Source organism: Salvia splendens, chromosome 22, assembly GCF_004379255.2.
Source record: "Salvia splendens isolate huo1 chromosome 22, SspV2, whole genome shotgun sequence".
In the NCBI taxonomy this organism is placed as follows: Eukaryota; Viridiplantae; Streptophyta; class Magnoliopsida; order Lamiales; family Lamiaceae; genus Salvia; species Salvia splendens.
This window is the reverse complement of record NC_056053.1, coordinates 25,311,036-25,332,604: the sequence shown is the minus strand read 5'-3', so window position 1 is coordinate 25,332,604 and position 21,569 is coordinate 25,311,036. Positions and strand designations below refer to the sequence as shown.

Here is a 21,569-nt window from a genome sequence, read left to right as displayed (position 1 = left end):
AGACGGGGCGCTGCAACGTGTCATGTCGCCGTCCCGTCCCGGCGTGACGGAACACGGGCCACCCGCGTGACGCGTTGCGGGTGGCCTAATAACTTGGGACGGAGGGAGTAATATTTTTTTTAAATGGTTTCATCAATCTTGACTCACATCATTCCCAATTTTTAATTGTGAGATTTTTTAGACATTATAATAAAATATTACTAATTCACGACATTAAAAGATGATACTAGATAACACTCTAGTCACACCATAACCATTAACAACCCTCATTCCACAGGGCAAAAAAACAAGCTCCCATAAATATTTTCCAGCTAGAAATGTGTTTACTTGTGCTTCTTCGGACATGCTTTTGACTTTTTACAGAACACTTGCTTAGATATTGTTTAATTTATAAAAAATGAATAACTAATAGTTTCATTTAGAGGTTGGTGAGTTTTCCCTAGACCGACAGTGATAAAAAGTCAATAACACGTCAGAAAAGTTAATTAAGTGTGGGATTTAACAATAATGTTGTCACAAGTTAGATATAGACATATAGTAGTAGAATTTTCACAACATTGGTTGAATGTTTTTGTTAGAAAAAATGTCACAAAACCCCAACCTTATGAGTAGTGTTAGTATTATAATTCATAAATGTAGTGTAATGAAAAAGCTAAATAATTTTATACTCCATATTAAACGTAAGATGTTATGAATAGTAGTATATACAAATAAACAGAAGCTAATTATTGTGACAATAAAATTGAAATCACTCCTACTTAGAGATAGGGGAGTAATGTTTAACTAAAAATTTGAAATCTCACAACTACTATAAGTTTTTGGGCAGTTCAATAATCCTCTATTTAGTGAATAAAAAATACTAAACTATTTCTCAGCTATATAATAAGTATACTACTCCCTATAGCCCAAAAGGTGAAAATCAATGAAAAGGCCAGCAAGGAAAAGACCAAAGAAAACCCAAATAAAGCTGGGCCAAAGCCCAATCAATCGATAAATATCATGCACTGAGTCAACCCGCCGAGTTCATAGTAGTTTCATTTCATTCCAATTCCAATTCCAATTCCATTTTCGTCATCGCGCGAATCACATTTGTTTGCTTCTCTTCGAAGTCGCACACTTAGCTCCTTACAGGTTAATTTTATCCACATTTTGCTACTACGCATGTATATATATAACTATGTACTATGATTCTATTGCGTGTGTTAATATTAATATTTTATCAGGAGGATCGGAATCGAGGTGGTAAGTGGATCTATGGCGGTTACTGATTTTTTGTTTTTATTTATTTTTGAATTGGGTTGTTTGAAGAATATATCTCAAATTTCAGCACAAGTTCTCGGACATGTGATTTATTTATATTTTATAATGTGTTTTGGTGTGATTATTAGGTCGTAGTAAATTTTTGATTTCCCCCAACTCGCAGCGGTGTAGGGTTTCGGTTGAGATTTTGTTGACGAATCCAGCATAATTTTGATTGAATCTGAATCGGCGAAGATGATGTCCTTCGAGATGAACGATCGTAAAAGTAAGTTTAATACACGTTGGCCGCTCGTCTTCTTTCCTGTTAAATTTACACTGTTTTGGTTCTGATTGTGGAGTGGGTGGAATCAAATTGGCATGGGTATGTGTTTATAAATTCGGCTGAATATATGAATATGTGATCCTCCTCATTTTTTAATTATCTCGTGACAAATTATCAGCTTGAATGATTCTCTGGTGTTCCTCATTACTCACCTGCTATAGGAATTGATGTTTGGCTTTTAGAGCATCATTTGTTAAAGAAATTTCTAACTGGTTGAGCATGTCTGATCTTATTTTGGTCCAATCAAACAGAAATTGGACTCGGTTTGACGGGTTTTGGAGTGTTCTTTTCATTTCTTGGGATCATTTTCTTCTTTGATAAGGGTCTGATTGCAATGGGAAATGTAAGTATGATCTATTGGCAGGTTGTCATCCGGCTTATAATTCTGTATTTTAACCCATAATCTTCCTAATGTTATTTTTTCTTCTGAAACAGATCCTTTTCTTCGCAGGCGTGGTATTAACCATTGGGCTCAAGTCTTCAGCCCAATTCTTTATGAAACGTTCTAATTTCAAGGTATATTTTCTTGTTATGATCCCCGCCAGGGTGGGGCCACGGTGAAGGCTCGAGCAGTCCCCTTGCTGTATCTTCATTTTAACTTTCACATGTTGATTGCAGGGAACAATTTCTTTTGGTGTTGGCTTCTTCTTGGTTATAATTGGATGGCCTATCATAGGCATGATAGTCGAGGCTTATGGATTTGTTGTGCTCTTCAGGTATAATGCTGTTTATACTTTATGAATCTTTTACTTATTAACTAGGAGTATTGTTTATTTTCTACCCTAGTGCTATTGGTTTATTAAGTTTTATTTGCTGCAGTGGCTTCTGGCCGACTCTAGCTGTATTTCTGCAGAAGATGCCTATTATTGGATGGCTATTCCAACAACCTTTTGTGAGATCGGTAATGTTGTTTTTGGCATCTTTGCTTACGTATGAGTTAGTGTGCTATATTTTGTTGAGTTTTTGATCCTTCCATAATGATTTATAGCATGAAGTCAAGGTTCATGATGTCCAGGTTTAATTTATGGAGTTAATTCTGTTTTAATTGCAAATATATTCTTAGATTTTTGGAGGCCTTTACAGATACCTGTCTGTATTTTGCTTTAGTGCCAATATTCCAGCGGTTCTAATAGTTAAGTTAGTTTGTAAGATAAGTGGAGTACATTTCATGATCTGTTTAAATATACATAGTACTTAAGGCTGTTTTTAGATCATATTGCACATATCCCTTCTTTTTAGAGTGGCAGTCATTGTACCACTGCTGCTACTGTGCTTCTATTACTTCATATCCTGTTATAGACGTTACTCTGTTTATAAGGCTAAACCTAACTTGCAATTATCATCATTTACTGACCTAACAATCAGATCACAATTTTCATGTTTCACAATTAGTTGCATTCAGTAATTGGTGTCAAAAGGAGACGGGTCTTGCATGAACGATTTATTTTGTCATCTGAGCTTGACTTCAATGGAAATTCATACTCTTGAAAAGATCATATTAATGGCTTTCGATAAGTTTTTTCCATACTAAACATAAAATAAGGTAGTTGTGCTTGTGGATGAAATATTAACCTCTTCTTTTCGTTGGCATCTCATGATAACAACCATTTTTAGCAACATACTCTGCACTCTGCTCTCTTGGTGTGGAATGATTATTTTGGTACGCATCCTGTTCACAGCATATAACGTCTCACGAGCCAACTCTTTCCCAATGCAGTTTTTTGACCGTTACCGTGGAAAGAGAGTACCCGTCTGAATCATTTTCGCAAGAAAGGTCACTACTTACCTATGGGCTGCCTTGTGAGTTTTGTAAATTTGTGACAAGCATGTCCGGATAAAACCAATAGAGTGTGGTATACAGTAGATGATATGGGCTTGATTGATGCATGCTTCTCTTTACCTCACCGGGAAATGGAAGCTTCAATCATTTGGTGTACCAATTTCGTTGATTCTTTTCTTCTAGTCCTCTTCCCGAATCTGAGACATGGTTATAAGAAAGTAAAACAGTTTCCACACACAACTGTATTTCCATTGATTGACTGAGTTGGTATTTTGTTTGCAATATTACACTATTGTTGCTAAAAATATGGTATGTATTGGTTAGTCATGAGACTGTAAATCACTAGATAATCTATACCACATTAGATTATTTGTATCATTGTATCGGCTGTTGAAGGGTATTTAATTTTACAGCTAATGCTTAATTTTATTAGAGATTTCATTATTATCTTGTACACGTATACTTGTAGGATGCCTAGACTTTGCCAACTAGTCACGAGGGAAAATGATCCCTTACTATTTAACTTTGGCTTATATAATCACGATAATTAATGTGCAATTTTTTGCAGAATTATCGATCAAATTCGCAGTATACGTATTAATTTTCTTTTTTTATTTTCATCCTTTCATGTCCACTTCCGATCATGATTATTATTAGTATTAAATTCAGTCCAATATTCCTCTGCCCAAATAAAGATAAAATTATCTAAAGAATCTCAACCAACAAGAAAAAGAGTGAATTGAAGTAAAACTAAAAGCAAAATATACAAAAATTGCAACAAGGTTTTCATAATCTGAAATTCATTGAGTTCAACAAAGCTAATACTACTATATACTAGTACTACAAACCAACTTAAATGTTAAATTAGATTAAAGTGATTTTACCAGGGTCCAGAGAGAACGGAAACACGATCTCCTTGTTGGAATCGAAAGCACAAGGGACACCAAGATGCTTCATCTCTTCGGTGGCGCGATCAAACACCACCAGCTGATCATTCACACTAGCAAAGTACAACAGCCTATCGTCATCTGAAACCTCAGCGGCCTCCCAACACCATACGTTTTGAAAACAAACTCTTTTGTCCACTTTCCATCTCTCCAAACCCAAAACTTAAGCGCATCCAAATCCTCGCGATCATCCTCATCTTCTTCATCGGTCACGAAATCATAGTCGTGATTGAAGTAGTCAGTAGCACTCAGATCATAATACCTGCGATTCAGAATGGTATACCGAAGTTTGGTACAAAGAGAAAGTAATCCATAGACTAAACAACATCCTTTCTTGTTAGCAAAACATAGACTAAAAGGGAGTCTACTAATCCATCTAACATAGCATACTAACCACCATCCTTCTTGACCTTATCCATTTCAGTCAAAAGCAGTTCAATCGTCTTATAGATGTTGAACGCATTAAATGGTTCCCAAACAATTTCACCATCTGCCCTTCTGAAGGATGGAGAATTACTCGCGCCACAACCAATGCAGTTCCTTTTTCAACAAGTTTGGAGATACATTTGTATGCAAATGCAAACTTATGATTTGCAAATTGAGATTTAAGGAGAGCAAACTGACGAGCTTCAGGGGGTTTAAGAAATCGGACAATGGAGAAATTAAGGATTTATTGGGCATTACAGAAACGTTTATAGATACAGCCACACACATCAAAGGAATCAGTAATGTACTCGAATAAGACATGAGATTACCTAAGTTGTTTATCAATTTGCACCGCATCTTGTCAAGTTTTCTCCTATCATTGACTGAAGAGGTATAAGAAAAGACAAAGGCGACATGGGCAGATTGGGTTTGACATGATGGGATGACATTTAATAAAATAATGATTTAACAGTTTCTAACCTATTAGAAACGAGGAAACCCTCTATAAGGGTAGAGTAGGCTGAAACATCGGGAGACAGGCCATTTTCAACCAACGAATTGAATAAGGCAAATGCCTTATCCAATTCATTGTTGGAGATAAATCCACTCATTAGACCTACATACGTGGTTGTGTTGGGTGCAATAGAATAAGAACCTAACTCTATCCTATCCACAATCTGACACGTATCAAACAAGTTACCGGCATTAACTAAGCTATACACCATTGTGTTATAGAACAATTGACTTATGAAATAATGTAATGGCCTCGCCTACGGTACTGTCAGAAATGACACTATCGAGGAGACAAGAATAAAAGACATGATCAACTATATAACCATACTTGATAGTTGTACCTAAATAGGCAAAAGCAAGTCGATTATCCTCCCTAATTCATAGGGACTAATAACAAAAAATCGATATCTAGGCAGCGAATCCAGACCTATCTCGTTACAAATATGTTTCTCGAGATTAAGACAATGGCGGTAGAACCAGGAACAGAAAAGGAAGCCATGTTGGTATGAGATTAAGACACAAATTAAGAATATCCTTGGCCTTACGAAAACTCATACAACCAAGCATACACAATTTGGTGGAAATTGAAATGTATTCAAATAGGACATGCGAAGGACCTAAGTTTTTTTTATCAATGTACAAAGCACCTTGTCAAGTTTTCTTTTATCCTTGCCTTTGATTGAAAAAGTAAAAGTAAGGATGAAAGCATTGAACATGGTTAGACTGTGTTTAATACGATATAATGATATTTGATTAAACAACATTTTGACTGTGTCTAACCTATCAAAACGAAGTAGACCCTCTATCAACGGGGTGTAGGGTGACACATCCGGTGAAAGTTCATTTACACCAAACAAATTGAATAAACCAAGTGTTTTATCCAATTAATTTTTGTAATTAGTCCCTATGATATTAGGGACAATAGTGGACTACCTTTTGCCTATTTAGGTACAACTATCAAGTATGATTATTTAGTTGATCATGTCGATTACTCTTGTCTTCTTGATAGTGTTATATCTAACCGTACCGAAGGCGAGGCCACTACATTGTTTCACAAGTTGCTTTTTGAAAAACCGTGTAGGATTGACATAGCTTTCTACAACACAATGGTTTGCAGCTTAGTTAAAGCTGGTTATTTGTCTAATGCGTGCCAAATTGTGCATATGATGGAGTTGGGTGCTTATTCTATTGCGAACTACATATGTAGGTTTAATGAGAGGACTTATCGGCAACAATGAATTGGATAAGGCACTTGTTTTATTCAATTTATTGGGTGCAAAACTATTGTGATAGAGGGTTTCCTTGGTTATGATAGTTTTTTTTAAAAACGAATTATCCAATTGAATAAATTGGAGTCTCTTCTTATTTATATTTCATAATTAAGGGTACAATAGTCCAAACAAAATTGATACTTTTCAGACGAACTGATTTCAATGAAATGACATTAAATACACTAATGGGGCTGCTTTTCAAGCCCGCTATGATTCCCACACCATGATATTAAAAAAGAAAGATTTTGATTTCAAGCCCACTATGATTCCCACACCAGATACTAAAACCCTACAATTTGGGATCGCTCCCCCCACTCTCTGAATCTGCAATTTGGGATCGCTCTCTCCACTCTCTGAATCTGCAATTTGGAATCTACTCCCTTACGCTCTAATCCAAGGGAGTAAAATGCTCCATCTCTCTAATGAACGAGGATTAATGACCTTTATGATGAATAAAACATGTGTAATTTATTATTGAGGATGAGATTAGGGTTTAGCAAGAATTTTATTTGGAGGATGAGATTAGTGTTTTCAATTTCACTGCAAACATTTATATGCTAACTTTTCATATGCGTATGTTTTTTTAGAATTGTATGTAGCTCTTTTTTCCTTTTATTTTACCAAAATCCACTATTTTAATCTCTCCTATTTGTTACAAAACGCATTAATTGACTTGAAACTAAGGGAGTAATTATGACTTGTTGAAAATAGTCTCATACTCTTATTACTATAATCCAATCCCAATATTGTGATATTATAAAACAGGTTGAAAATAGTCTTATTAGTGTTTTCATTTTCACTGCAAACATTTATGACTTGTTGAAAATAGTCTTATACTCTTTTTATCCTTGGTTATGATAGGTTGATTCCTTTCAGATTGTTGTTTTATCAAATGTTAAACCCAATCTGGGCATGTTGAATGTCTTTGTCCTTGCTTCTACCTTTCCAATCAATGATAGGAGAAAACTTTGACAAGATGAAGTGCAAATTGATAAAAAGCTTAGGTCTTTCTCATGTCGCAGTCAAATACATTTCTGTTTCCATTGATGTGTGTCAGCTTGGCTATATGAGTGATACGAGCCTCCTTTCTATCATTATTAATTAGTTTAGATATATTAGGGATTTGCATATCTTTTCTTATATTTGTTTCTTGTTCCATAAGCTAGTATTCTAGTATTATAAATAGGGATAGGTTGTTATCATTTTATTCAGTCAATCAATGAAATACAATATTATTTGAGCCCTAAAAAGTCTCACGGTTCTTTCGCTTCTGACGCTATTGCCCGACGGGAAGCCCCGCGCACAGCCACCCAGATTTATCTGAACTTGATCTTGAGCTGCCCGACGGAAAGGTTTCCGCTCACAGCCAAGTCTTGCCTCCGCCGATCCTACGATTGGATGCCGGAGAGGTTATCGATCGCCGAGTATCCTCGTCGATCATAGTTAAGGAATTGAGTCCTTAACAACTGGTGCTTTCATCGTGATCTCACCCTCCCACCATCTCGAACCGAAGCTACACCGCTGCCTGACGGAAAACATTCCGAGCACAGCAACTGCTTTGGTTGTCGAGTTCCGCCTGTCCGCCGAGCTCTAGCCGCCGGACAACTCTACTTCTGCAACGCCCGACAGGAAGGATTCCTGCGTGCCGCGTCGAAGTCAGACAATCATCATCCACCACAACCACGCCTCAGTCCGTCAACATGTCATACGACTATCACCGTCGTCAATACGACCCTCCTCAGGCCGCGCAGCAGTTACATCCTTACCAGCCGGTTCGACCACGATGTGCAACCTGCTGGGACCCTCCGGGCAGCTGCGATTCACCGGGTATTCCCCCCTATGATCAGCCGCCACCCAGGTACAGACGTGAACCATACGGTCCGCCGCAACCTCACCGAATGGGGTCTGTCCAGACGCGCCGCCCCACTTGTTGGGATCCACCCCGACAACGAACCGATAACTGTTATCCACCACCGTATCGTGATCCAGATATGGTCCCGGATTCATACGTCGAGCCGCGAAACTCCTACACCCGAAATCGCCTGTGGCAGCCTCAATATCAACCTCGTCCAGCCACCAAAGCGGAGGACCCGATTAACGCAAAGTTAGACCGCTTATTGGAAGCAGGTGGCAAGATAGAAACTTGGTTCGATGCCACAAATCGTCGGTTTAGCAAATTCCGAACGTTACCGCAGCCCGAGCCCGATCTTGATCAGCCCAATGTTTCTGGACCAATCCGAAAGATAGCATATCCTCCATCAAGAAATAATGAGGCTTCTTTTGGGCCTTCGTGTTTAGTCCCCAATGAATCAACGGCTCCACCATGCCACCGCACCAAATCCGATCAAACCCCAGCTCGTCAGCCTTCGTGTTGGGAACCCCCTCTAATGGCCACCCCTGCTGTAGACCAGATCCACCAACCCTACCAGCCGCCACTGCCGCTGCCGCGATCAAATCACCCGCCGCAGCCGAGTCCAGCACAGCCCTTGGAGCTGCCGCCCTACTCCACTCCAGGTCCTTTCCAGCCCTTGCAACCGCTACCGGAGACAGCTTCTATGATGCCAAGGTTATCGATCGCCGAGTATCCTCGTTGATCATAGTTAAGGAATTGAGTCCTTAACAATGAGCTTCTATGATGCCAAGGAAATCCTTAATATCTCCATTGCCTGATTTCTTAAACCCCTTAATGCTCATCGGTTCGCTCTCCTTAAATCTCGATATGCAAATTATAAGTTGGCATACAAATCTATCTCCAAAATTGTTGAAAAATGAGCTGTATTGGCAGTGGCACGAGTGGTGTTCAAGCCCGTCAGAGGGATAGGTGGTGAAGTTGCTTGGGCACGATTCAATCCGTTCCACCTCTATATGACGACTGAAATGTACGAGGACAAGAAGGATGGTGTTTAGTCTTCTATGTTAGATTGATGATTTGTATATTCTTATTTAGTCTTATTCTATGTTTTGCTATGGAGATTGATGATTTGTATATTCTTATTTAGTCTTGTTCTATGTTTTGCTATGGAGATTGATGATTTGTATATTCTTATTTAATCTTATTCTATGTTTTGCTATGGAGACTGATTTCTTTCTTGTTCAGTGCACCGTTTATCATGGAGATTGATTACTCTATGTTAGTCTATGTTTTGTTATTAATTACTTTCTGTTTGTATTTTCTTTTTTAGTCTTATGATTTGCTTTGGAGACTGATTTATCTCTTTTTCTATGTTAAGGATGGAGATTGATTACAACTTGATTAGAGCCGAGATAGTGATGATTTTGGTTTTAAATTTTTCTGTGCAACTTCACTTTTTTCATTTCATTATTCATAAATTTATTTACTTGTACGAATAACACAAATATGCTTCCTAAATTTATTAAAAGCATACATAAGGACTAATGTGCATCAAACAAATTTATTATTGTATAGTAAAGAAAATTAGATGTATTGATTATATTTGATGGTTTTCCTTTTAGCTTTGATCGATGTTAAATGCTCTCTTCATACTAGAAAACATGTCACATTTTCCATTTTTTATTTATCTTGAAAAATATGCCATTAATTTTTAAAAACTAAATCCGTTAATACAACCAATTATATATTCATACAAACACTAAGAAATAAATTATTTATAATAAAACAGAAGAAAAATATAACTTCAAATGGTTGATTTGCAGGTTGTTTACTAGATAAGTAAATGTAATTTGAGAGCATGAGCAAAACAATTGGCATAGCCATTTAAGCCTGAAGCTTATATCAAATGGAACCAATAAGGTAAGATGAAAAAAAGCAATTAGCTACTGTGGATAACGAGTTAATGAGGGAACATGTTTCCAAATATCTCATCTAAATCAAAGCCCCAAACTGAAGTGAAGCTTCTCCCAATTTAAACATGACATGATGATGCTTAAGTGGAAAATCTTCTCCTACAGCTGATGAAAGATATACATATCGCAGTAAATAAACAGAAGGAAAAAGATACTAACTACTCTCTGCCAACTAATCACTTTGAGGAGCTCACGACACAACCCAAAGAAAATACCTTCACACAAGATGTACAATAAAACCCTACTCATCTCTCTTTTATAATTAATATTTCAGTACAATTTATATTAACTGCTTTGTTCCTTATAATCTGCTTTAGGAAGACAACTGTATTATTCATGCTAATTTGCCAACATATAAACAATATATTAAATACTAGTTCATACTATCCTATATTCATTTAAGATTATTGTTTCCGGTATTTCAGTATTGAATAAACATACCACATTTAATGGAATTCATTATAATACGGTTAAAAACATTTAAGGAATTATGAAAATGAATTACAGATAAGATGCATTGGAAATAGAATTACTGCGTTGCAGGTTTTTTTGGATGTAAAAGCAGATTTTATTTTTGTAAATCAATTTAAATAAGCCGTTTTTATAGCTGTAAAATATAGAGACATAGTGGAGAAAGTAATTATGTACATCACCGATGTGGGACATAATATATATAGGAGGTGTTCAGTTTGCAATATTGTAACCTGGATTAAATGTGTAGCGTGGTTCATAAGATTCAAAAGCACAACCCAATCCATATTTTCGTGTATTTTATAACAGTTCCCGCCAAAACAGCCCTCAATGGCAATCATGTTATTTTTAAGAGAACTCTCACTTTATATAATGATGATGATAGATTGGCATGCACATAGAAATTAAATTCAAAACCAAATAACCGACTGGTTACAACCAGTCAGTTATTTTGATAACCGACGTGGAAATCAGTTCGGTTTCGGTTTCATAAATGGACTGAAATTTTTGTCGATTAACCGATAGTTTGGTTAGGTAAACCGACCGAATAACCAGCTTATTAATTCGTTGCTCCATCTTCGTCTCTGTGTAGCTGCCTCTCCTACTCTGGAACAGAAGTTAAAAGACATTCACAAGAAGAATATTCTAAGCACTAATGCTTTATCCAATAATTACCACAAATATAGAGAGACCATCAATTAAACATGCTGCACAAACTAATCTTTCCAACAACTTGGCTCCTTTTTTACTTCACAGAGAGCAACTGCTCCATTAGATTCATTTCTCTCGAGTTACAACGCGTTATCTTGCAAAACGCAGAGTCCTCTCTGCAGCCACTTCGTCATGCTTCACCCTATCAGCTAAGTATAGCCGTGCGACACCCGGAACAAGTGGTTTATCTGCAACAACATAGCATAGCAGCAATAAGATCATCGAGTCATGTATAATTTGCAGCTGGATGACCACTCACTACCGTTTTTGCTTATGAAGATTCATACGGCTACATGACATATCTACGAACTATACATAATCGCGGGCGTAGTTGCCCCAGTGAGAAACCACTAAGTTCCAACAGAGAAGAGAAATGCAGAAAGCTAACGCACATGGATCGGGGTTTGTGAATATTGATCTGAGCGCAACCAGCACTTTTGAGATCGTTAGAGCAGGGCTCCACCCGTCTTTCAAGATGTCCAAACTAACATCCCCAGTAGAACCGACATTGCAGTGGTAGATTCTGGTTTTGAAAACAACCTGCAGGCCTGAAGTCAGAAGTCAGGAATACAACAACTCGAAAAGAATCACTGCAGCAAGACCCAAGCTTCTAGTGTAGAAGCATTTAGATGATATTCATTTGCATCATATAATCCAGTGTCAACAACCTAAAGGCTTATAATACAAGCTTATCCACCATATAGTTGGACTATGCCAATCTTTGTGAGAATCCAACAGAAACTAGTTAATAACACAAAACATGGGATAATTAGTAGAGGAAGAGACTTCGAGCTATATGGCATTTGAACATAAGAAGAGATCGTGATAACAAAACAACCAACTGCAGCATGGTCGACTTTCAAGACAACTACTAACTCCTCTCAGTCCGCTATATATCATAGGTCTGCTCAAGACAAGAATCACAGTAAAAAAACTCAAGATATGTACACGAGATTCTCAAGTTCAACTACGCCAGCGAGGGATGACTTAGAGTTCGACAATGCAGAAACTAGTTAATACTGCAAAACATGTTACAAGCCTAAATCCACATATAATCAACAGATGAAGAGACTTCCAGATATATGGAATTTAAAGATAAGAAGAGGTCGTGATAACAAAAGAACCGATTGCAGCATGTTCAACTTTAAAGACAAGCTACTACTCTCCTCAGTCTGCTCTATATTATAGGTCCTCTCACAAAAAGCATCACCAATAAAAAAAAACTCAAGAAATGTCCTTCTTAAGATCCTCAAGTTTGACTACGCAACGGGAGTTCGACAATGCAGAAACTAGTTTATACTGCAAAACATGTTACAAGCCCAAATCCACATGTAATTAACAAATGCAGAGACTTGGAGCTATATGGCATTCAACTATAAGAAAAGATCATGATGGTGAAACAAGCAAAGGCAGCATGTTCAACTTTCAAGACAAACTACTACTCTCCTCAGTCTCTCTACATCAACATAGGTCCATTCACCACAAGCATCACAGTTAAATAAAAACTCAAGACATCTCTCCTTCTTAAGATCCTCGAATTCGATTATGCAGGAAAGGAGTACTTAGAATTCAACCATTAGTCTTATTACTAGTAAAACAGCGAGCATAATGGAGTTTCATCGATCGAAGACTGGAGAAGCATTGCTTGACAATATTACCTTGGGAGGCTTAAATGGATAATCACTAGGGAAAGTTATATCAAGGAAATATATTCCCCCTTCGTAAGGTGTCCCTGCAAAATAAAAATAGTCAAATCCTCCCAAACATGGAGATGAAGCTCCTTGATCATGTTAGGATCAAATCAATTTCACTACTAAACAGATTCAAACTTGAACTGAAACACATAATGAATGATTGCCCTATGCTAATAAAATAACTCCATAATCAACAAAATCAGAATCTGAAGTGCGCCAAACAGAAACATAATTACCAAAAAGAAGTGCATTCGTAAAGGTACAATTATGAATACCGGGAGGACCAAAGAGAGTGGCGACCCAATGGTAGAGATTGTCTCCCTTGGGGCCGTCGGAGCAGTCAGGCGGAGGATCGGAGCTTAATTCCGACATCTCCTTCTGAATTCTCTTACCAGAAGACGACACCGACGTCGTCGACGGCCACGACCGGCCTCCGCCTCCTCTACCGCCGCCCCCGCCGGCATCATCATCATGCCGCTGTTGTTCATATCCCCAAATTAGGATGTCAGCTCAGCTAGCTGAAATCAGTTCAGTGGCAGCCATTTTATTCGACTTTCTTAATTTTACTATTTTATCCTTAATTATGGCTACTATTTTTATTTCTAACTGAATTGTTAATAATCATTTTGTTAATTGTTATTCAAATTTGTCCACTATAGTCATTTAATTTGGCACCACATGATATAAATGAAATTTATAATTTCATATTTACTTGAAAATGCATTAACTTTATTCAATATATCTAAGAAGAATCTTTTTCTTTTTATATTATTAGATTTATAATAATTGAGAGTATAATGTATTAGTAGAATATGAGTGTGTAAAATGGGTCATGTAGTAATATTGAATATTACTATAAAATAACAAAACAAGAAAGTAAAATGGGTCATGTAGTAATATTGAATATTACTATAAAATAACAAAATAAGATATTTAAGTACTTGTTAATACTATTTATTTTATTTTACACTTTTATTTTAAGTATGATATTTGCAAGATAAATACTCCATACTCCATATAGTAGCAAATATATATTTTATTTTTCTGTAGTTTGTAAAATATAATTTCAACAATAGGAGTAGTAGTAAGATGTTACTAGAGTATTTTTGATGAAAAAAGAAAAAAGAAAAAAGAAAAAAGAAAAAAAAATGAAATGAAAGTGAAGGGAAATCGTATAGAGCCCCTAAAAATAATGGTGGTATCGCGTATTCAGCAGCAACGCAAACTTCGAAGACTATAAATACGTTTGCAGAAATTTAGAGAGAATATCTATAGACCTTTTTTAGAGAGAAAAAGCGGAAATTCAACAAGCATCGCACAAGATATTTTACGCACCAGCAGCGCCTCCGATCGCACATCCTCTGCCCCAAATTAGGGTTTCTTTATCATCTACCTTTAATTATATCGTATGTCACCCAGCTCTACGTTTATCTAATCTCCGTGTGCACCATAACCGCGTTGCTGTTGAAGTAATTATGTTAAAATTTTAGGAAATAATGCTGTTTTGGAATTATGTATACGCGTAGCTGTTTCTGCATTTCTGCTGATATTTTTGCTCGATTTCATCGGTGTTTGTGGATTTTGGTCTATGCGTGTGCTCAAGGATGAAGTTTGCTTGAGAATTGGGGAAGTTTGCTTGTGACTTTTTTAGAAATAATGTTGTTTTGGAACTATGTTCATGTGTAGCTGTTTCTGCATTTCTGCTTATATTTTTGCTTGCTTTCGTTGTTTTTGTGGATTTTGGTCCATGCTTGTGCTTACGGATGAATTTTGATTCAGAATTGGGGCTGTTTGCTTATTTTATTGTATCTTCATGAGATTGATAATGGATCTGGTGTACTTTTAGCCGGGGGAAGGATTTTGTTTTGAAGTTGTGATAGATATTTTTGTTGCTAGGGGTATAATATCAGGGTTTGATGATGATGATTTTCCTTTTTTGGAATTTGTTTTGTTGCATGTGCAGCGTTGAAAAATATCTCTGCCTGGAAAACTGTTGTGGCGTTGGAGGTATTTTTTGACAGGGGAGAGGAATTGTGTGATTTTGCGTGCTTTTGAGTATGCCTGCTACATGGTCTGAATCTGTTGAGAAGGCTCCCACCGGTGGTGGTGTAGGGGTTACTTCTCATGCTTCTAGAAGTACTTATGTTCCTCCGCATCTTAGAAATAGGCCTCCTTCAGCCTCAACAGATCCTGCTCCCTCAGCTGCAGTTTCCTATGCTGGGACTTTGGCGGGAAATGAATCCCAGGGACAAGGTGGTGCAGCTGTAGGTGGATTTCAGTCGTATGGCCCTAGAAATGATAGAGGTGGAGGTTGTGGTCTCAGTCGCGGTGGTGGGGGTGGAGGTGGAGGTGGTAGTGCTTGGAACAATAGAAATGGTGGTTGGGATCGTGGGAGGGAAAGAGAGGCTAATCCTTTTCAAGATGATGGAGTTCCAGAACCAGATTTTGCAGTACAGGAAAATTCAGGGATCAATTTTGATGCTTATGAAGATATTCCGGTGGAGACTAGTGGGAAAGATGTCCCACCTCCTGTGAATACATTTGCCGAGATTGATTTGGGCGATGCTTTAAATATGAATATCAAGAGGTGCAAGTATGTGAAACCTACACCTGTGCAGCGGCACGCCATACCAATATCACTCACTGGACGGGATTTGATGGCTTGCGCTCAAACTGGTTCAGGAAAGACTGCAGCATTCTGTTTCCCAATAATTAGTGGAATCATGAAAAGTGGCCATTCTGCTCAAAGACAGCCACGTATGCCGCGTATGGCATTTCCGCTTGCTCTCATTCTTTCTCCAACAAGGGAGCTTTCCATGCAGGTTTTTTTTAATAGAATTTGGATATTCTTTGTTTCTTGCGTTGAAACAGATCTGATAGTGGATTTTCCTGTGCAGATTCATGAAGAAGCTAAGAAATTTTCATATCAAACTGGCGTCAAGGCTGTTGTTGCTTATGGTGGTGCACCTATCAATCAACAGGTACCTTATTTTTTTTCCATGTCCTTGTCATTGGTTGCATCGCCGCTTCTATAGATTAGTCTGATCATGAAGCCTTGTTGATGACAGCTTCGAGAACTTGAAAGAGGTGTGGACATACTTGTTGCAACACCTGGACGTTTAGTTGATTTGTTGGAAAGGGCTAGAGTCTCGTTACAAAACATTAGGTACTTAGCCCTTGACGAAGCAGATAGAATGTTGGACATGGGCTTCGAACCTCAAATAAGGAGAATTGTGCAACAAATGGACATGCCTCCACCTGGTGTAAGACAGACATTGCTATTTAGCGCCACATTTCCTAAGGAGATCCAGGTCTGTTTTCTTTACCCATGGCACTGTGTCACCATACTCCAAAAGGTGGACTTTAGTTAATTTTTTTTGGCCCTCAAAGGTTGAAGTATTGAAGATATCTTTTCTAACAATTGACATGGACATAATATATTTTTTGACTTTGTTGAAGTTACAAGCTGTCACCTATTATTAGATTTATATGCGATATAATGGAAATATCTCTTAACACGCAGAGACTAGCTGCAGATTTTCTTTCAAATTACATATTTCTGGCTGTTGGAAGAGTTGGTTCTAGCACTGAATTGATCCTCCAAAGAATTGAATATGTGCTTGAGACTGACAAAAGAAGTCACCTGATGGACCTTCTCCATGCACAAAGAGCAAATGGCGTTCAGGCCAAGGTAATAATTTTTACCTGTGTTGTGCTGTAATTCACTTCCCCCTCCCCACACTCTTACCAAGCTCCCACACTTGGTTATAATTCACTTGTGCATTGTACCTTTTTTTGGGGTGGAGGGTGGTGATGCATAAATAGTGCTGGTGAATTTAGCAGTAAAAGAGGACGAATATGAAAAACTCTTTGTGTTGAAGATCTCTGAGTTTTTGGCATGGTTCCACATTGTGTGAAGCATCATTAAATAATAAATACTCCTATATATTTATATTTTAAAAGCCAAAAATGTGGCTGTTTTTGTATCAGAACAAGAGATATTCTTTTAGTGCCGTCTGCAAATTTTTGTATTGTCCATATTTCCTCGCATGGACCAACTTCCATGCTATTTGCCTATTTGTATTCCTTATAGTTTGCTAATCCAGATATTTGCTTTGTGGTGTGTAGCAAGCACTGACATTGGTTTTTGTTGAGACAAAGAAGGGAGCTGATTCGCTTGAACACTGGCTTTGCATTAATGGCTTTCCTGCCACTTCCATTCATGGTGACCGAACACAACAGGTCTTATAATTTGTCTATTTTTTTCTAGGGCTCGATCTTATCTGTCATCTTATGACAAAATCGGAAACAGCACGCCTCTATTAAAAGTTTGATTTCTGCCCGTTTTCCAACACTGGCTTGTATTTCTGTTTCACTTGGGTTTAATATTTCAACTTATTTATCTGTTCTTCATTTTTCTTCCAATTTTAACGTGTTCCATGTGCCAATGAATATGCCTATTTGAGTTTGTACATAATATCCTTAAAAATGGAGATTATGTGCTCTCTGATGCTAGTTTTATGATATTAATGCAAGCATTTTGTCTCTGGCCACAGGAGCGAGAATATGCTTTAAGATCATTCAAAAGTGGCAAAACTCCAATTCTGGTTGCAACTGATGTGGCAGCACGTGGCCTTGACATCCCTCATGTTGCACATGTCGTCAACTTCGATCTTCCTAATGACATTGACGACTATGTCCACCGTATTGGACGCACCGGGCGTGCTGGTAAAACAGGACTGGCCACTGCTTTTTTCAACGATGGCAATACCTCATTGGCGAAACCATTGGCTGATTTGATGCAAGAAGCAAATCAAGAGGTTCCTGCTTGGCTGGCACGCTTTGCTGCTCGGTCTAGCTTTGGAGGTGGTAGGAACCGCCGAGGGCAAGGTGGCGGAGGAAGATTTGGCGGGCGTGATTTCCGCAAAGATTCCTCCTACAATAGAGGTGGGATGGACATGTATGGTGGCGGAAGCAACATGAACAATGGTTACAACCATTCTGGCGGATATGGTGGAGGCTTTGGCTCTGCTGTGACTAGCGCCTGGGACTAAACAACATTTGACACTCTCAACCTGGTAATTCTAACAAACACACTCGTGACTATACCTGCGAATCATCTCATGTTACTCATATGCTGAAACTTGTTGTTTTCTACAGGAACCCTTCCGCTCCATCATCGGCTGTGAAGGGTAGCTGTGGTGTGGCCATATACAATCTGGGATTATTCTCATACTGCTGGTACTTTCGCTTACCCTTCTAATACTCGTACCAACGGATCGTACAGTAGCTAGACAGGGTATTTTGAAGTCGTGTTGGTGGTTTCCGGCATTCTTTTTCAGCTTTTAGGTTGTATATACATTTCTGCAGTTACCTTTCAATCTTAAGACCTTTGATGCTGCTGTATTATTCTAGGATTAGTATCTAGGTTTCTTGAGCAACCTACCAACTCATCTTTATTTACTGTATCATTTCGTTGACTTGGCTTATTGTAAATATGCCTTCGACTGTGTTTCACCTTGTTTTCTTCTATCTTTTCATGGTGTTTTGACACTTAATCATGTGTGTTATGTGTGAGAGAGAGAAGGATTTGTCCAGTTTTCACCTTGCTTTCTTCTTTCTTGTCATGGAGTTTTGATACTGATACAATTTATGTGTCAGAGAGAGAGAGAGAGAGAGAATCATCACTATATTTTATGCTATAATGGAGTTTTCACCTATTTCTCTTCTTGTCATGGAGTTTTGATACTGATTCATGTGTGCGTTGGGTGAGCGATTAACAGAGGCACAGTATGAATGATAATTTGAAAATTATGGCTTCCATTATTAAATCTTAAATAGGAAAATGATATTACAAAGGCATTCTCTAATGTAAATACAACATTAAAAACAACCTAGATCATCTCTCTACACTAACCTCAACCCTTGAGTCACATTATTATTATTATTCTCAAACTAAATAAATAGAAAATTAGAATACAATTTCAACATTAGTGATTCATGAAAATATGAACTGTAGCCATAGCCATGAGTAGTCCAGCAAACCATATCTTCTTCTCTCCTCTATTGCTATTAGGACCAGCGGTTGCCGACGCAGACGACCCACCCGACGAGCTCGCTATAATATCTCAAAAATAATGAAATAAATTAAAACATTTAAGAAAAATAAAACTTAAATAGTTAGTTGATAGCGTTTGAGACAATAATAAATGCGACGTGCGTGAGCTGTTACATATGTATTGATTTAGTTTTAAAGATTAATTAATGATCTATGGCAAGAACTTCATACCAGGAGTAGTGGTGGTGTTGCTCTTGCCGGCACTCTTTGCAAAATCATCAAACACCTTAGCATCCGGTGAGTTTGGTGGTAGATGAAGAATAGCTGCACTCAATCGAACTATGTGTTAGTTAACGATGTCCCACTTGTTGCACGTTGTGAAGCACTGTGAGTCTCGTTTAGCCATTTCGATACGTCCATAGAATTCAACCACTTTGTGTATATATATATGCTACACTACTATACTAGTGCAAAACTCACCTCTAGTGCCCACACAATATAGGAGTACTACCTTTTTAAGAATGCTTATATTTATGAAGTAATTAGTAGTACTATTTACACTTCATTAAACTATTTTGTACACATGATTGTATTTCTAGAAAAGGGGGGTAACTTACTTGGGCAGTCCGTGATGGACTCGTTGATAGGGGTCTTGCATTTGTCGGGAAGGGAGAGGGCACGAGTGGCATTGATCTTGAGCCCAAGACTCGGATCGTCCCGATCCTTGATCAACAAGCAGATGCACTCGCGACTATCTCTCAAGACTTGCTTGAAACCGGTGCAACAATCGCTGGCGGGGGCTTTGGCCTCCCCGCCCACGTAGGGCAGGCATGTTGCTAGCCCTATTAGTTGGTTTTCACATTTTTGTCTATCGCTTGCTACGTCACACACTGCAAAATTGAATAGAATTATGAAAATAGAGAGATATCCAAAAAACAAATCTTTGGAATCCATTTTGCTACGGTTTTGAGAGAGATACATAGGTTTGTTTATATAGGATTTTTCTACTTTCCTGTTGCAGCTTCTAAAGGGAATGAAAGGGTGGGTTGGGGGAGGTTGGGGAATTTAATTTTCTTGGTTTAGAGTTATGTAGGGTCTTCTTTTATTCAATTCGATTTTTTTTAATTAAAAAATGTATCTTATCAAAACACATATGTGAACAAGAACAATAATGAAAAACCTATGGTATATTTAGTAGTAGTATTATTTACAAAAATATTGAGATTGTAAAAAATATGGGGAGTTCGTTTTGTATGATAATGTAACTATGCATCATCATTAAGTTATAAATGATATACAGCCAATTATTGGAAAGCAAACTATCAATAATTGTGAAATTCATTTATGTGTCACATGTGGCGACTTAGACCAAGAATCACGAGATGGTTCTCCCTAAAAAGACGATGAAAAGGGAGTTTTAAATGAAAGGTTGCAAAAGTAGTTGCTAAGCACAATTTAATTAATAATTTTATTCTGCTATATATTTAATTAACAGATTGAGAATTTGAGTAATTACTTAGCTAAACTTGTTATGAATCAAATGATTAACGTCACAACCAAAACCTCTAATGCAAAAACAAATTATATTGTGATTCGTAAATTAATGAGATTTTAATATTTATTCTCATAATTCGGAATTATATTATCTAAAGAAACAATACTCTCATGAGACAATTTTTAATATATGTGTAGTAAAGGATATTTGTTCAATTTTGGTAATATTTAGAAAAACGTAGTGGAGTTACTGGAGTAACAAATGCTAGTAATAGATAAACATATGTAGTGTGAATAGGACATTAACTATATTCACCTAGAAATAAATTCATCAAAATTGAAAATGAATGGACCAAACGTAACCTGTTGTGACCTATCACCTATCATCATAAATATTCCACACCCCAAAATGTAATATGAAATGGGGAGATAATGCTTAATTAAACACAAATTTATCTAAAACCATGTAGTAAAGATTATCCTTATGGAGAGACAAGTATACTGCAAATCTAAAGATAAATGTGTCTAATTCAAAGTAATTAGGAACTTATTCAAAGATTATGTCTTCAAATTATATTAGTAAGTACTATTACATTTTACACTGATGGGATCGTGACGCTACTATCTTTCACATGTTCAAATAAGCCTACTATAAAATACTCAAACTAACACATCTTCTAAATGTATCGATATTCTCATCATAATGAATTGTTATACTATTATTTTAATTGTGCTAAATTCATTATCTTATAATCAAGACATGTTATAATGTTAACCACTCAAACACTATAATCTAA

At 37.3% G+C, this 21,569-nt stretch overlaps 4 protein-coding genes, 1 long non-coding RNA gene and 1 pseudogene across 9 annotated transcripts; 3 read left to right on the top strand and 3 right to left on the bottom strand.

Annotated features, from left to right (window-relative positions):
* Positions 1 to 1,033: 1,033 nt before the first annotated feature.
* LOC121786239 (vesicle transport protein GOT1-like) lies at positions 1,034 to 3,791 on the top strand. 5 transcript variants are annotated; one of them, XM_042184835.1, is made up of 8 exons: positions 1,038 to 1,131; positions 1,224 to 1,239; positions 1,424 to 1,525; positions 1,834 to 1,925; positions 2,018 to 2,098; positions 2,201 to 2,298; positions 2,402 to 2,483; positions 3,300 to 3,791. In XM_042184835.1, exons 3-8 carry the CDS (start codon positions 1,495 to 1,497, stop codon positions 3,336 to 3,338), a joined length of 423 nt encoding a protein of 140 aa, XP_042040769.1. In that variant the 5' UTR covers positions 1,038 to 1,131; positions 1,224 to 1,239; positions 1,424 to 1,494; the 3' UTR covers positions 3,339 to 3,791. The 5 variants fall into 5 exon arrangements, with proteins under 5 accessions (XP_042040767.1, XP_042040769.1, XP_042040766.1 ...); XM_042184833.1 differs by lacking the exon at positions 1,224 to 1,239 and having other exon boundaries at positions 1,034 to 1,131; positions 1,389 to 1,525; XM_042184832.1 differs by lacking the exon at positions 1,224 to 1,239.
* Positions 3,792 to 4,126: 335 nt separating this feature from the next.
* On the bottom strand, positions 4,127 to 5,280 carry LOC121786480. Its single transcript, XR_006047200.1, has 2 exons — positions 4,704 to 5,280; positions 4,127 to 4,571 (listed from the first exon to the last, which is right to left on the bottom strand). It is a non-coding gene; the product is annotated as an uncharacterized LOC121786480 (long non-coding RNA).
* A 2,939-nt stretch (positions 5,281 to 8,219) lies between these two features.
* On the top strand, positions 8,220 to 9,113 carry LOC121786979 (early nodulin-75-like). The gene has a single exon (XM_042185569.1). It carries the CDS (start codon positions 8,220 to 8,222, stop codon positions 9,111 to 9,113), a length of 894 nt encoding a protein of 297 aa, XP_042041503.1.
* Positions 9,114 to 11,179: 2,066 nt separating this feature from the next.
* On the bottom strand, positions 11,180 to 13,708 carry LOC121786163 (annotated as a pseudogene).
* Positions 13,709 to 14,450: 742 nt separating this feature from the next.
* LOC121787414 (DEAD-box ATP-dependent RNA helicase 37-like) lies at positions 14,451 to 18,778 on the top strand. The gene is made up of 8 exons (XM_042186125.1): positions 14,451 to 14,626; positions 15,184 to 16,042; positions 16,118 to 16,201; positions 16,289 to 16,531; positions 16,744 to 16,911; positions 17,349 to 17,462; positions 17,777 to 18,298; positions 18,381 to 18,778. Exons 2-7 carry the CDS (start codon positions 15,278 to 15,280, stop codon positions 18,272 to 18,274), a joined length of 1,872 nt encoding a protein of 623 aa, XP_042042059.1. The 5' UTR covers positions 14,451 to 14,626; positions 15,184 to 15,277; the 3' UTR covers positions 18,275 to 18,298; positions 18,381 to 18,778.
* Positions 18,779 to 19,017: 239 nt separating this feature from the next.
* On the bottom strand, positions 19,018 to 20,283 carry LOC121786001 (non-specific lipid transfer protein GPI-anchored 6-like). Its single transcript, XM_042184504.1, has 3 exons — positions 19,896 to 20,283; positions 19,510 to 19,602; positions 19,018 to 19,338 (listed from the first exon to the last, which is right to left on the bottom strand). Exons 1-3 carry the CDS (start codon positions 20,257 to 20,259, stop codon positions 19,211 to 19,213), a joined length of 585 nt encoding a protein of 194 aa, XP_042040438.1. The 5' UTR covers positions 20,260 to 20,283; the 3' UTR covers positions 19,018 to 19,210.
* Positions 20,284 to 21,569: the final 1,286 nt, after the last annotated feature.

Excerpts from the sequence above, each read along its gene's own strand:
- LOC121786239 (XM_042184833.1), top strand. The coding sequence starts at position 1,495 with ATGATGTCCTTCGAGATGAACGATCGTAAAA. Across the intron at positions 1,526-1,833 it reads CGAGATGAACGATCGTAAAA|AAATTGGACTCGGTTTGACG; the intron begins GTAAGTTTAATA and ends CCAATCAAACAG. Across the intron at positions 2,099-2,200 it reads TGAAACGTTCTAATTTCAAG|GGAACAATTTCTTTTGGTGT; the intron begins GTATATTTTCTT and ends TGTTGATTGCAG.
- LOC121786979 (XM_042185569.1), top strand. The coding sequence starts at position 8,220 with ATGTCATACGACTATCACCGTCGTCAATACGACCCTCCTCAGGCCGCG.
- LOC121787414 (XM_042186125.1), top strand. The coding sequence starts at position 15,278 with ATGCCTGCTACATGGTCTGAATCTGTTGAGAAGGCTCCCACCGGTGGT. Across the intron at positions 16,202-16,288 it reads GTGCACCTATCAATCAACAG|CTTCGAGAACTTGAAAGAGG; the intron begins GTACCTTATTTT and ends TGTTGATGACAG. Across the intron at positions 16,912-17,348 it reads CAAATGGCGTTCAGGCCAAG|CAAGCACTGACATTGGTTTT; the intron begins GTAATAATTTTT and ends TGTGGTGTGTAG.
- LOC121786001 (XM_042184504.1), bottom strand. The coding sequence starts at position 20,259 with ATGTATCTCTCTCAAAACCGTAGCAAAATGGATTCCAAAGATTTGTTT. Across the intron at positions 19,603-19,895 it reads GTCCATCACGGACTGCCCAA|CTATTCTTCATCTACCACCA; the intron begins GTAAGTTACCCC and ends GATTGAGTGCAG. Across the intron at positions 19,339-19,509 it reads CAACACCACCACTACTCCTG|CGAGCTCGTCGGGTGGGTCG; the intron begins GTATGAAGTTCT and ends GAGATATTATAG.